This window comes from Solanum stenotomum, chromosome 12 (genome assembly GCF_019186545.1).
Source record: "Solanum stenotomum isolate F172 chromosome 12, ASM1918654v1, whole genome shotgun sequence".
NCBI classification, from domain to species: domain Eukaryota; kingdom Viridiplantae; phylum Streptophyta; class Magnoliopsida; order Solanales; family Solanaceae; genus Solanum; species Solanum stenotomum.
This window is the reverse complement of record NC_064293.1, coordinates 30,986,280-31,001,750: the sequence shown is the minus strand read 5'-3', so window position 1 is coordinate 31,001,750 and position 15,471 is coordinate 30,986,280. Positions and strand designations below refer to the sequence as shown.

The window sequence follows — 15,471 nt, the reverse complement described above, 5'->3', positions numbered from 1 at the left end:
ATCAATCAATGACAATAACATTTTTGAGTAGGAAAGTAATTGTAGCTTATTGACAAACAAAAAGTTGTGGCTACTCGATATTAATATCTTTGATAAAATACTAATTCTAAATTGGCCTTACTTACATAAATTATGGATTGTTAAACATTTTTTATTGGCTAACTAACCTCTTCAAGTAATTAATTTGTCTTTCTTTCGTAGGTTATACATGTGTAGAATTTAAAGATAATAAATTTCTGCTGGGACAATAATAATTGAATTTACAGTCAAATATTTATAAATAATTAGTGAAGTATATTTATAAGATCTTGAACAAAAGTTAATTATTTATTCACGTGAATACATAACTAACATTATAATTAGCTATATAAAAGATTGTGGGTTTAAATCATCAAAGTCGGAAAGTGGAGAACCACACCAAACAAAATACTTGAAGAATTATCTATTTGAAAAAAAAAAAGAAAACTTCCTCTACAAAAGTACATGTATATGGTGCCTCGATTGAAAACAATTTACAACAAACCTTTTTATATAAATAAAAAACAAGAACATATGTATTAGTTTTACATTCCAAGAAATATTTTCTTGGCAAATTAAGCAACATTTCTATATAATGACTGTCAACCCTGATCAAGCTAATTAATTAGCTTAATTGAGCTGTTTGGGTGTTTCTTGATTGTTGTATTTCTTCATGAACCAAATTTATACTTTCTATAGTTTGGGTAATTGATCTCAACTCAGAAGAATTCTCACTAATGTTCACATTAACTTCACTAGTAATTTGGATATCTATTGGACCAATTCCACTCAATTGTTCACTGTCTTGGGCTGTACTCCCAGTATGACTTGTTCTCGTCTCAAAGCTTAAGTTGTTGACGGGAATGTCACTCTCTGGTACCAATATCATTGCTAATTCAGCAGTTTCCGCGTTTAATTCCTGCCTTCCACTTTCACTGTATCGGCTACTTTCTCCACCAGATATCGATCCACCCTTTAGAAAATCAGCAGTAGATCTGCATATTGGACAAATGGATGTTTTCAAGAGCCATAAGTCTATGCATTCAGCATGAAAATTGTGATTGCAAAGAGGCAACAATCTGCACTTTTCACCTACTTTGAGATTATCCAAACAAACTGCACATTCAATTGGACTTGTCCCTTTATCTTTGGACTGAAAGGCATAAGAAGGAAGCTTTTCTATATCCTCATGTGACATGCTGTTGCTAGCTAAGCTGCCTCTCTCTACTATGTTAGTAGTTCCAATTCCTCGTCTGTATGCTCTCCCAACGATACAGATGTGAATCAGGATCAGAATTCCGATCCCAACAAAGAGCAATATCATTGATATCGCGATAATCATGATTACAATCTGCCTGGCTATGCCTAACACCTAATAGTTATTCATCTCAACTTTTGCTCCATCTGTGAAACAACAATTATGTCAAGATCATGACAAACAAGAAGCAGGTTATTCGTACATTGGCTCCTCGGGTTCAAGAGCATATATACTTAAAGATAGATTGCAAGTAGTAGAATGTATGGTTCTGGTTTTATGGAGAAAAGGCATACTTCAGATGGGCATAAACAGAAAGCCACTAGAGGCACATGTTTCGTGGGGTTCAAGTTAATAGCACTTGTGGAGTTGGTGGAGAACATACAAACATCGTAGTTGCTGTACAACATTAAAGTATTCATAAAGGCGCAGACAGCAGAAACTTATCTATTTATCATATTGCTATCATTTCTCCAAATTAGGTCATTTATTTTGGACAGTGAAAGACCAAGGAAGCCTACATTCAACGTCATTGAATGCAATGGGTTAGGCCAATTAGCCTTTTTCGAAAAGAGATTGTTCTCTGAACTTATCTATTTGTAGTTTTGCACCTAAAGAAGTTGACCAACCCACAGTGGACAACGAAAGGTCTTGCAACAAGCAGAAGATTTTTTTTTAATGAAAAGAGAAAATGAAAGTGTATCTGATCACTAACCAGCCAATGAAAATGAGCAGCAGATGCAACTCCAGAGGAACAAACTAGTAGCTAACACCCTTGGGCACAACGACACAAATCTCGTCGAATTTGATATGATGAATTGACGTCAGTGATATGGCAAACAAACAGCAGTTAGCGAAATTACAACTATATTTGGTAGTATGCATCCCCCAGTGAATTATCACAATGCAATGCAATGTAATCTAAACCGTATAATCATGACACTGTAGGTTTTAATAGCTACAGTACATGATCTAACTGCCTTCAAGCACCTCACACCTTTGATGGTATTTACAGGTATATAAAGAATAAAGGGAAAATGTGGTCACTAGAACTCGATACTTTGCATAAACTACTCGAACCAAAACGTAATACTACCGGGCGACATTTGTCACACAAAGAACAGCTTGAGCACTTAAAGGTGAGAGCTTCGATTGACAGAAATGCTCCCAGGAATTTGTTTGGGGGTTTTCACTCACGTCTGTTGGCGTCATATCAAATGTTTCCTCGTAGACATTTTGCAGGTCTAACAATAGAGCACGAGCAGCCTCCATTGATTCAGGGAGTTTGTCACTGAGCTGAGATGCGTCGAGTTGGATCAGCTTCTCAATCCCATAGGTTTAGATTCCATCAGCTCCCTGCAAATCGTGCAAGTCCATTAGAGACAATCTCATATGAATGTAAATGGTCATAACACCTTGTCTATTCAAAACTTGAACCAGGATAAACATTTTATTCCTCTTTTATTTGTTTTGCGAGTACTATGATCATGCATGACAAAGTAAATAGTACTTTACAGTTCCATTAACAGTTTTACTGTGACTTCTGATAGTTTTTTAAGATTTTGGTAGAACTTCATTTTAAACAATGCAGAGATAATCATCAAAATATGATGGTCACGCCGGCATTAAACTCCTTGGATATGTTTAAATAGGTTTAATAGATTAAGATCACTGACAATATTATATTCAATGATACAGTATTAAATCATTCCAGGATATAGATGTGGTCTATAAAACTTAGTAAGATAAGATCTCAGTTAGCAGATAAATGAACAAAAAGGCTACAAAATGAACCACATGATTAATTATCACACTTGTAGCTAAAGCTTCATCAGTCATCAGTCAAAATGTATATCAGAAAGAAATAGGTAGTTCAGAACTCTAACCAGATGTGGTACACTTCGAGAAATGCACATTGAAGCCTTTGCTTGAATTTGAGGATTTTTATTTTTAAGATAAGGTTGCAGCTATGGGTGGCAACGGAACCGGGAGGTACCGGTACCGGTTCCGGTCCGTTCCGGTCCGTTACCGGTTCCGTCTCGGTTCCGGATAGTGCCGGTTATATCCGGACTTGTTCCGGTCCGGGAGGGGTAACGGGACGGAAACCGGGATTTACCGGTCCGTCCCGGTCCGGTTAGTCCCGGTTCCGTCCCGGTCCGGTCCAGTTCCGGTCCGGTTCGGAACTTTTTTTTTTTTTTTTTTTTTAATCTGAAATTTTGAAAAAATAGCCGTTGAGAGCTGTTGGGCAACGGGTTTTGGGCCCCACCAACGGCTCTTTCACCCCATAACCCCCCATTTACACCTCCCTACCCCCCAAACTTTTTTTAATACCCCAAACTTCTTAAAACTACATTTTCAACCTTTTTTTTAACTATAAATACCCCTAATCTTTCATTCTTTTCACTCACAAAAATATCTTATAATCTCTCTACTCTCTACTCTCTAAATTCTCTTATTCTCGACTTCTCGTTAAAATTACGAATTTGATCTTTGGAAATTGGAGCTTCAAAATTCAACTTTCAATTTTCGCCTTCCGGTCATACACGTCTACTTTTTTAAGTAGACGTTTGGTACATTCGTTCCAACTCACTTTTCATTTAGTTATTTATTTGTTTACATTTAATTATTTATTTTGTGAGTAATTAATCTCTAGTCTCTACTTATTTAGTTGTTTATTTGTTTAAAACTTTGCTAATCATTTTCGTATTATATATAATTTGCTCACTTTTTATATTTTGAATATGGATTTTGGAAAAAACATTATTGAAAAGGGTAAAACAACCATAGTTAATTCGTTCACTAATTTATCTAGCTCAAAATCCAAGAAAAATAAAAAAACCGGTAGTACTTCTCAATCTAAAACTAAAAAAACTTCTCAATTAAGAATAAATACGGATGATTATACGCATGTTGATGAAACTGTTTTTAATATTGATAGTAATAGTGGATTAGATCCTTATCATGAACATTTACAAAGAAGATTTGGTAATTTTGAAGAGGAATTACCTGAAGATGATGAACATGATGTTAATGATTATGTTGATAGTTTTGATAATAATGTTGATGAATATGATGATGATGAAACTGAGCCACCGTCGGCTACTAGTCCCCCTCCCAATCCCTCTTCCCCGGCTCCCGCTCCCTTTCGTTGTCCTGCTCCCATTCCCCCCGTGCATCCTAGGACTAAGGTAGAACGCGCTAAAAAATCAGTTGTGTGGCAATTTATGACTCAGAATGAAGATAAAACACAAGCTATTTGTAATAAATGTAAACATAGAATGAATCATAAAACTGTAGGAAAACAGGGTGGGACGGGACATTTGAGTAATCATTTAATGTCATGTTGTAAAAATGAATTTTTGCATGCTAAAGCTGTAGCCGAAGCTAAAAAAAATGGTACCACCCTTCCTGAAAATGTAGGAGTAGATGGCTCTAATATGGTCCAAACACAATTAAATCCTTCTAATGTTTCTGGTTCTAGTATACAACGGTCATATAGTAGAGAAAAAGATCTTGAAGAATTAGCTAAAATGATTGTTGTTATGGGTTTGCCATTTAGTTTTGCTGAAAATCCCGGTTTTATTCATTATATTCAAATTGTGTATAATCCACATTTTAAAGGTTTTACTAGAAATACAATTAAAAAGGCTATCTTTGATTATCAAGCTCAACATTTTCAATATCTTCGTTGTTTATTTTATTATAACAATTGTAAAATAGCTATTACTTCTGATATGGGCCGTAGTGTAAATGGTAATGATTATTTCACAATTACTGCGCATTGGATTGATGAAAATTGGACTTTGCAAAAAAGAATTTTAGGTTATAAATGTTGTGAAATGCATAAAACCGGTAGTTATATAGCTCAAACAATTATAGATGTTTTGCAAAACTATGGAATTTGTGATAAAATAAGTAGTGTCACATTAGATAATGCTTCTAATAATAGTAATGCTGTTGAAATACTAAAACCGTCTCTTTGCCCTATTTATATTGATGGTTTTCATATTAGGTGTGCTGCACACATATATAATTTGATTGTTAGAGATGGTATAGCAATATATGATGATGGTTGCACAAAAGTTGAAACTGCATGTCATTTTATTTTTAAATGTCAAGTTAAGTCTAGACGTAGAGATTTTGAAAATCGTTGTCGTGAATTTAATCTTCCACCTAGAAAAATTCCAAAATCAGTGTGTACAAGATGGAATTCTTTATTTGAAATGCTTGAAGTTGCTTATGAATATAGGAAACCTTTACAAATGGTTTGGAATGCTCATAATTCAAATATGACATATAGACTTGATGATAATGATTGGAATGACATAAAAGAACTTATAGAATTCTTAAAAGTTTTTTATTTAACTACAAAAAAAATATCTGCACTTTATTATCCAACTATTTGCTCTGTTTTACCTAATATTTGTGCTATTTCTACTAAATTTTATAAATTCAAAAATAAACCAAGATTTGAACAATCTGTTAAGAAAATGATTGAAAAATTTAAAAAATATTTTATTCCTATTCCTCAAATTTATTTAACTGCTTGTTTGTTAAACCCACATTACAAAGATGAAGGTGCATCACGAATGGTTGATAAAATATATTTTAATTTGGGTATTGATAGTGAAGATGATGAAACACCTAGTTGTCAAGATGTTAAAGATAGTATAAAAATTGAAGCTAGAAAATTGTACGACTTGTATAATTCTAATATAAGGAATGTAGTACATAACGAAGAGCCTCAAAGTTCTAGGAGTAGATATAATAATGAAGATGATATTGATGATATGATAGATTGTATTATTGAACTTTCTCATAATGATAGAAATGATTTTGATGCATATATTAATCAAAATACAGAACCTACTACTATTGATCTTCTAGAATGGTGGAGCAATCGCGGCAAAGGATTTCCAAAACTACAACCGGTTGCTCGAGATGTGTTAGCTATTCAAGCATCTTCAGTAGCTTCGGAAGGCGCTTTTAGTGCAGCAAGATTTCAAATTGGAGAGCATAGATATTCATTAGCAGCAGATAGCTTGGAGATATCCGTACTATTTAGAGATTGGATTAATGGCGAGAGAAGGAGTTATGGTCGTCCACCTCTACCGACCAAATTTGAAAATGACGTTGATGAAATAATGCTAGATTTTAGTGATGACGGCATTGATGCAATGGAAGAACTAGCTAATCAACCAATTCCAGAGCATGTTACTAGAGAAATGTTAAATGATTTAAAAAAAGATTTCCTTGGTAGCATGAACTATTAAATTTAAATGTCTATTAGTATGAGTATAATAATTCGAGGTCTAATTCAAACAGAACCCTTCCTAGAAGGTGGCTGTGTAGATTAGATTTTTTAATACTCTACTAATATTTTGTAACTCAACTTGTACTATTTAATTAATATTAATAAAAGTATAGGCTATTCGCCTTAATTTTTTTTTATTATTGTCTTCAAAAGTTCAAATTTAACTTTTAAAGTGTGAAATTTAAACTTTTATAGTTTTAAAGTTTTAAATTTTCAAACTTTTAAAGTGTGAAATTTAAACTTTTATAGTTTTAAAGTTTGAATTTAAATTTTCAAACTTTTAAAATTTAAACTTTAAAGTGTGAAATTTAAATTTTTATAGTTTTATAGTTTTAAAGTTTATAATTCAAATTTAAATTTTCAAACTTTTAAAGTGTGAATTGTGAAATTTAAACTTTTTATAGTTTTAAAGTTTGAAATTTGAATTTAAATTTTCAAACTTTTAAAGAGTAAAATTTAAACTTTTATAGTTTTAAAGTTTGAATTTAAATTTTCAAAGTTTTAAATTGTGAAATTTAAACTTTTATACTTTTAAAAGTTTGAAAGTTTGTATTTAAAACTTTAAAAGTATAAATTTTTAAGTGTAATATTCCTAATTTTTTAATTTTAATAAAAAAATATAATTTATAACGGTTGGACCCGATTTCCGGTCAGGTCCGGTCCGGTCCGTTACCGGTCCGGGACGGGTACAGTTATTTTTTTCCGGAATTACCGGTTCCGGTCCGTCCCGGTTCCGGCCCGTGGTGCCCGGTTCCGTTCCGGTTCCGGAACGTCCCGGTCCGGTAGTTCCGTTACCGGTTCCGTTGCCACCCATAGTTGCAGCTTAGGTAACAATAGAACTGGAGAAACCCATGTCTTCATGGATATCAGAGCTTTCTCAGCTGCCTCACAAACAAATCGCTTGTCTTGTGAAGATTTCAGCAGAAGTTGAACAAGCTAGGCACATGGAGAGTCACTTTATAAGCACAAGGATTAAAAAAATTATCTCAGAAAACTAAATTGCATGTGCATGCAGTTCAAGGTCAGTTGAAATCTAAGCTTACCAGTGGATCTATTGAGTCAACAACGCTGTCGCAGTATGCTTTGAAAATGTCAGCTGAAGTCATGATAGCGGTCTTACATACAGCACTTCTAGGATTCTTCAAGGATTTCACAACAAGCGAGATCACATTTCCCCTGTTATGTTAAGTATACAAAATTAGTACAACCAGGAAACAGAGAACGCATAACATAGATCTGTTGAAACCAATGGATATATCCGAATTTAAAAAATAAGACTCACAAAATATCAAGCATTGCTTCTCTGTGAAACTTGGACAACCTCCGCACATCATTGAGAGCCTCACACACCAAAACCCAGTCCTTGGATTCCAGCCCCCCCAACAGTGTCTATAAAATGGTAGGATATATATAAGACATTGAGAATAGACTTATTCAACTGATATAAGTAACCTAAAACAACAGAGAAACGATATGAAATCTCCAGATTATAATACCTTCAGGCTCATATCTACGTCTTCCACATCCTTCAAATTCTCAGATCCAATGTATTCTACTTCTGAAGTTCCCAGCTCCACCCCAGAATTTACCTTGCAATCTTCATTAGGGATAGGTTCTACTAGTAAGATGGGATTTTCTCTTTCCTTTCCTTCATGATTTTCATCAATATTCTCAACCTGTTTCTCGGAAGGATTCCCATTTCTGGAGATATTAGTGAGCTTCCCAACTTCAGGCAATGTTTTGAGATTTCTAGGAGCTTCCTCTGACATTTTGCAGGAAGTAAGCATCTGGCAAGACTGTAAGAGGGGGGAAAGTTTAAGCAAGACTCAAGTCACCATCCAGTTAAGCAGGCCATGATTTTCAGCATAGAAGAGGGCACAATGATGTATTAAACAAATTTCTAGATTTAAGATTACTATGGAAGGGATTTGGGATAAGATTGCTTACAAACTATATCCTGTTTCTTACAGATGGACAAACACGAATGCTGTAGTACCCATATTTCACATTGTCCAGCAGTAGCTGGGGCACAAGTATCATATGCCGCCGTCTTGCTTGAAACACTACAATTAAGTACTTATTTTATACGATACATGCCATACTAATTCCTCCAAGCTAAAGTCAAATGAACAAGCGTGACTAACCTTATTGAGTAAATGAAACAGGAAAGATCGCCCAGGTATGTATCAATGGAAATCTTATCATATATAGCTGCAAGTGGGAAAAATGAAGAAATGATCTAATACTCGTTGATGAAGACTTCAATTCCTGATCTAATGAACTATATGGTTAATCCTGAATAATATAACTTCAATCTCACTTTCCAGCATAACTTTTTAAGTAATCGATCAGAAAATGAAGGACAGTACATGTAGCATATGCATAATCACCTTATCTAAAATGTAGCATATATGCAACGTAAAAACAAGAGCTTAATAAGTTACAATTTGCAGAAAACAGATGACGATAAGCTTTTTTAAGGAATAGGAAACAGAAACGCCTCATTAAGAGCCAAACCCTAACTCATCCCAAATGATCCCTGAAACCAATACACTTTTTAGCCTAATATCTTTCTTCTCTCCATTATTTAGCATAACTAGCAACTTGAATCACCATTGAAAAAATAATTATTAAACCAAAATCCCAGTATTCTAAGTAATAATAGCTGATAAATTGCTGGTGAAAATACTTCAACGGCAGATAATCTATGCAAGGATCTAGCACTCAAATATCAGAAGAATCAACAACAATAGGCAAAAATTACTTCAGAAAAATCCAAAACGCACACATTTCAACGGGAAGAACAAAAATTTCATCTTACAGCCATTTGAAAACACAAGTGAACCCTCTAATGGAGATCAAAAACAAAAATTAAACGAAACGCAATGCTGGGAGGCATCAATAAATCGGATTTCTATATGCAACTATAGAAAAGCAAATAATTACTAAATCAAAACAACAGTAGAGGCGAGATTGGGGCCATACCGGAAGTGATCGGCTAAAGCTGAATTGCCAAAAGAGGAGAAGTTGTACAATTACATAGCGCTGAGCAAAGAGTCCAAATATATAAATAGTGGGAGATTTTGCCTTAAATGGAAAAAAAAGAGCGAGATTTTTGCATATACATTTTTTATTTTAATCTATTCTAAAAAGAATATTATTTTTCTATATTTAAAAATATTTAACCATCGTATTTAAGTTCATAACGCTCGGAAATTTTTACAATGGTAGAGGTCCAACCAACAATAGTTGTGTGACCCTCCATTAATTAATTGACACTTGGATAATGGGTTCATTCTTTACCTTTTTACCATCTCTCTCTTACTCACCTTTCTTTTCTTTCATTTTTTTTTACTCCCAATAAATATCTAATTCTCAAAACATAATTAAATAATTAATACATTTGATAAAAAAAAATTGATAAATACATTTTCTGTTAAAATAACTTAAATACTTATAAAATTGTTAACATTAAAAATAAACTTATTTTTCAGTATATTTAATAGAATCAAATTAACTCAAAATACAAACTAATTTACTTTAGCATATAAATTGATTTGATAAGATTTTTTTTTTTTTTATCTTCTTTTGAAATTACACATACTTTTTCTTTCACCATAACCATATTTAAATATAAGAATGACAACAAGACATAACATGATAGGGAGTGGCGGACTCATAAACATTTTTAAAAAATTTATACAGGTGACGCGGGTCACAAAACAAAATTTAAGTCTTTTAAATTAAAACTTACAATGCTTAATTTATTTTCAAGAATCAATCGGTTCCATATAATTTTAAATTAACTACTCATTATATTATTATTATTATTATTATTATTATTATTATTATTATTATAATAATAATAATAATAATAATATCATTCAACCTTAACATTATTAGATTTCATTTTTCGTGTTTTTGCGTACATTCAGTTATAATATATATTTTCCAACGTTTTTCTATTAAGTATTTTAAAAAATTATAACTTAAATTAAGGAAAATAACGGATACTCTCTGTTAAGAGAATGACTATAAATATATGAATTAAAACAAAATTAAAATAACACTGACTATAAATATATGAACTAAAACAGAATTAAAAAAAAATGAAAAACTAAATTTGAATTAATTTGTTTTTTTAGGTGCTAGTAATTGAGAAAACACTAAATATTTTTGAGTTAATTTGATATTATTAAAAATATTGAATGATATGAGTATTTAAAATACTCAGTCCTAAAAACATTTTTAGTTATTGTGATTAAAAAAAAATATGTTTGTTAATTCTTTTATTCAATATATCAACATCTTAAGAAAATGAAGTTAAGAAATATTTATTAGGAGTAAGAAAATAAGAAAATGAATGAAAAGAAAGGTGAGTAGGAGAGAGATGGTAAAAAGGTAAAGAAATAGACACATTATCCAAGTATCAATTAATCAATGGAGGGTTACACAACTATTGTTGGTTGGACCTCTACCATTATAAAAATTTTCCATAACGCTCAAGTTCTTTCCAATTTGCATTACCTCACATGCTCCCCCTTTTTTTTTAATTATTATTTTATAACAATTGCGCTGAGGATGCTGACTTGCTCATGAGTTTAAACATACAAACAATATCTTAAGACACTCTATGTATAATTCCGAAGGCATTCGTTAATTAATTTGATCATTATAGAGATATACACTCTACTTACATTTTTCCTCTCCAAAAACCACAAAAAGATATATATCAAGAACCAAAACAACTAAACAAGTCAACCCCCATTTTATACATTAAGGATCATTGATCATTTTCTCAATATTTGATGATACTATCCTAGAATTCAAAGTTCTAAAAATAACTTTTATTTATGTTTCACGTACCTTATATCAAATGTTTAAATTCTTGCACGTCATTATATTACATTTTTTTTTTAATTCATCAAAAAAGAAAATTCAACCCTATTATTAATAATAATTTATTTATTTTAAAAAGGAAGCATGATATGGTGATTGTGTCATGGAGGATCCTCCTGTTTAAGGAGAAAGGATGGGGATACTTATGTCGAAAAGTTGTATATGGTTGGGGTGTCAAAAATGAACTCAAACATAGGTAATTCGTCCAATTCGTCCAGAATTTTAAGGGTTGGGCATTCAAGCTTAACCCATTTTAAGAGAATCCTCAATTGAGCTCAATTCAATCTCTAATTTCAACCAATTTTTAAACTCTTTACTAAGATATGTTTCTATATTAAAGGTATGAATTAGTATATATTTAACATCTTTTAGGATTTATCTATCCATTTGTTACTTTTTTTTAAAACAATCTTGAGCTGAAATTTAAATTGTGATTATAAAAGTTAAATATCACTATGTTAAAATTATTGAGATTAATCGGGTGAAATTGGGCGGGTCAAGACCCAACCCGTTTTTAGCCCATTAGAACCCAACCCATTTGAGCCCAAAGTAAACTTAGACGGGTCAAGACCCAACCCAATTCTATTTCAACCCATTTTAATATCTCTAATTTCAACCCAACCCGCCCATTTGACACTCCTATATATGGCCTCCGGCATGTGATACCAATTGATTTAGGCCTTGTAATCCACCGGTGGTCCCCTAAAGTTGACACCAATTTTCATTTAGACACTTTAACTAAGTTTTGTTCATTNNTGTTAAAATTATTGAGATTAATCGGGTGAAATTGGGCGGGTCAAGACCCAACCCGTTTTTAGCCCATTTGAACCCAACCCATTTGAGCCCAAAGTAAACTTGGACGGGTCAAGACCCAACCCAATTTCTATTTCAACCCATTTTAATATCTCTAATTTCAACCCAACCCACCCATTTGACACTCCTATATATGGCCTCCGGCATGTGATACCGATTGATTTGGGCCTTGTAATCCACCGGTGGCCCCCTAAAGTTGACACCAATTTTCATTTAGACACTTTAACTAAGTTTTGTTCATTTTAGACACCTCATGTCATACTGCATTGTGTCATTTGAATATTTTTTTAACAATCAACCAATTATATAAGGTGTGTGTAACACTCGTTGATGACGTGTCAAAGTGGCAAATTAAATAAAAACACGTGGCATATATATTAAAAATAATTTTTAAATAGTGATATTTTAGTAGAATGAAGAAGTAGCCAATGACTAAATGACATGTAGAAATTTTTACACAAAAATAAAAAATAAAAAATAACCCAACCCCACCAAGGTCATCTTCTCTGCCCCACCAACCCAAATCGCTCTTCTTCGCTATTCCCCCACCCACCCAGCGTCTTCTTCACCTCCGCCCAGCCTAACCCCAACCCTTTCCCCACCCACATTGTCGTCTTCACCCCTCTCCCACCCCACCCATAATTTTTTTCGAGATTTTCCGCTGCTCTTTTTCTATGCGACATCATGAACCGTTGCCCTTCTAATGGGTTGAAATTTTTTTATTTTGTGAAATCTCTTTGTCTTTAAATTTATTTTTTTGTTTGTGGCATCATCAAAACTATGTCTCCATGAAAGGAGTTCAAGTTTTGAGAGTTGGTGGCTGAAAAATGAGGAAGAAAATGAAAAAAAATAAAATAAAAATGATTAAATGAGCCTTTCACGCACTGGTATTGAGTGTATTACACTCACTAAGTCATGTTAGTAAAAAGTGTCAAAATGACACAATGGAACATAACATGAGGTGTCTAAAATGAACAAAGTTTAGTTAAGGTGTCTAAGTGAAAATTGATGTCAACTTTAGAGGACCACCGTTGAGTTAGGCCTATAAATAAATTTTTGATGTAGTCTAAATAAATATTATATTTTTTGCTAATATATTTCTTAATTATGAGTAAATATTAATATTAATCTTATAAATTAGTTTTCAGAAATTTATATGACATTCTAATTAATACAGTAAAAGTACCTATTTGAACTAACTAACTAATAAATGGATCACATATTTATTTGACAGGTTCAACATTATAATGTTTAGAATAACTAAATAATAATTATCGACAAATAATAAGAAACAAAATATGATCGACAAATAAATCTGAATTTTCTTATATTTAATATATAGTTAGTATTTTATTATTTTAAAAAGATAAAATCAAGAGAAAGCCAATGATCTTTTACCATTTGATAAAGATTTCATCTTATCCATTCTGTGACAAACTTTTGTCTTATCTACAATGATATTCTCATCAAGACACTCACCTTGTTGGATTTAGGATCTTTTTTCCCTTCCTATGTGGATAAATAAAAGTCTTATTAGGACTTGCCCATTTTAGCCCATAACCCAAAATATTATGTGACATATATAAGGCTTATTTGGTCTTATTTTCAGAAACACAAGAGAGAAAAATCAAAAGAGTTTCGTTTTAGAAATTGAGAGAAAAAGAAAAAAATCCCCTTTTTGCTTCTGAAAATTTTCTGCTTAGGCAATCCGCTTCACACAGAGTTTTCTACTTCGTTAACCGTTGGATCGTGCTCAAATTTTAACTGGGAGTTCTAAGCATTTGGTTCTTGCAATTCAACGGTGGAGATCGGATTTGGAGGTCTGTAGCTTCTGATTTTGGGGTGTGAACAGTAGCGCGTTTTTGGGTGAAATCTCTTCTTTAATTCTCTAGTTTTGGTGCAATCTTGATTTGTTGTTGCTCGTTGTTTGGCACTTGTTTTGTAGCCAATTTTGGAGAACAATTTTGTAACTCTTGGTGTTTATAGTAGAGCTTTTGGTCTTGTGGTTTTTTTACTCTTCACATCGAAGGGTTTTCCACGTAAATCGTTGTGTCTTGTGTGATTGGATTATTCTTATCTTGTTGCTTTAGTTTGATTGATATACTTGCTGTCCATTCTTCATATTGTTTGATTTGGTTTGTCTTCTCTTGGTTCAAATTGAAAGGGAAAGTTTAGATTTGGGTATTATTCCGCTGCTATCCTGTCTGATATTCTTATTAGTGTCTTGTCTTTTCCAACAAAGTGGTATCAGAGCCTTGGTTGTTGTTCATTATTGATTTGAATTATGGAGGCAAATAAGAGCAAGATGGTTTGTTTGAATAGTAGTAACTATCATATTTGGAGAGGCAAGATGAAAGATCTTCTATTTGTCAAGAAAATGCATTTACCTGTCTTTACCTCTAATAAACCCTAATCCATGACGGATAAGGAATGGGAATTTGAGCACTTGCAGGTTTGTGGCTATATTAGACAATGGGTTGAAGATAATGTTCGAAATCACATTATGAATGAGACACATGCCAGAAGTTTGTGGGACAAGCTTGAGACGTTATATGCTTCGAAGACTGGCAACAATAAGTTGTTTCTATTGAAACAATTGATGAATATCAGGTATAAAGAGGGCACTCCTATTTCTGATCATATTAATGATTTTCAGGGTGTTCTTGACCAGCTATCTGGAATGAATATAAAATTCGATGAAGAAATACAGGGACTATGGCTTCTTAATACTCTGCCAGACTCTTTTGAAACTCTTCGAGTTTCTTTGACTAATTCTGCTCCCAATGGTGTTGTGACCATGAAATATGCTAAAAGTGGTGTCTTGAATGAAGAGATGAGAAGAAGATCTCAAGGCTCAACTTCTTCCACTCCACACTCTGATGTTTTGGTTACTGAAGATAGGGGGAGAAACAAGTTCATAGGTCAAAGTGACAGAGATAAAAGTAGAGGTAAGTCAAAGTCTAAATACAAGAATGTTACATGTGACTATTGCCACAAGAATGGGCATATCAAGAAATTATGTTTTAAGTACAAGAGAGATATGAGACAGCAAAAGAAAGAAGGTGACAATGAAAATCGTGTTGCTGTTGTTGCTAATGATGATCTTCTTGTTTCTTGTGATGAAAATGCCGTCAATCTTGTTCGTGATGAGTCTAGCTGGTTTGTGGATTCT

At 32.9% G+C, this 15,471-nt stretch overlaps 1 protein-coding gene and 1 pseudogene across 1 annotated transcript in view; both read right to left on the bottom strand.

The window, feature by feature from the left end:
• Nucleotides 1-568: 568 nt before the first annotated feature.
• LOC125848991 (RING-H2 finger protein ATL3-like) overlaps nucleotides 569-15,471 on the bottom strand; it is a 169,519-nt gene continuing 154,616 nt past the window's right edge. Inside the window, exon 2 of the mRNA XM_049528961.1 lies at nucleotides 569-1,390. Coding sequence (XP_049384918.1) covers nucleotides 644-1,360 — 717 coding nt within the window. The 5' untranslated portion in view covers nucleotides 1,361-1,390 and the 3' untranslated portion in view covers nucleotides 569-643. The remainder of the gene's footprint in view (nucleotides 1,391-15,471) is intronic.
• On the bottom strand, nucleotides 2,124-9,645 carry LOC125848988 (uncharacterized; annotated as a pseudogene).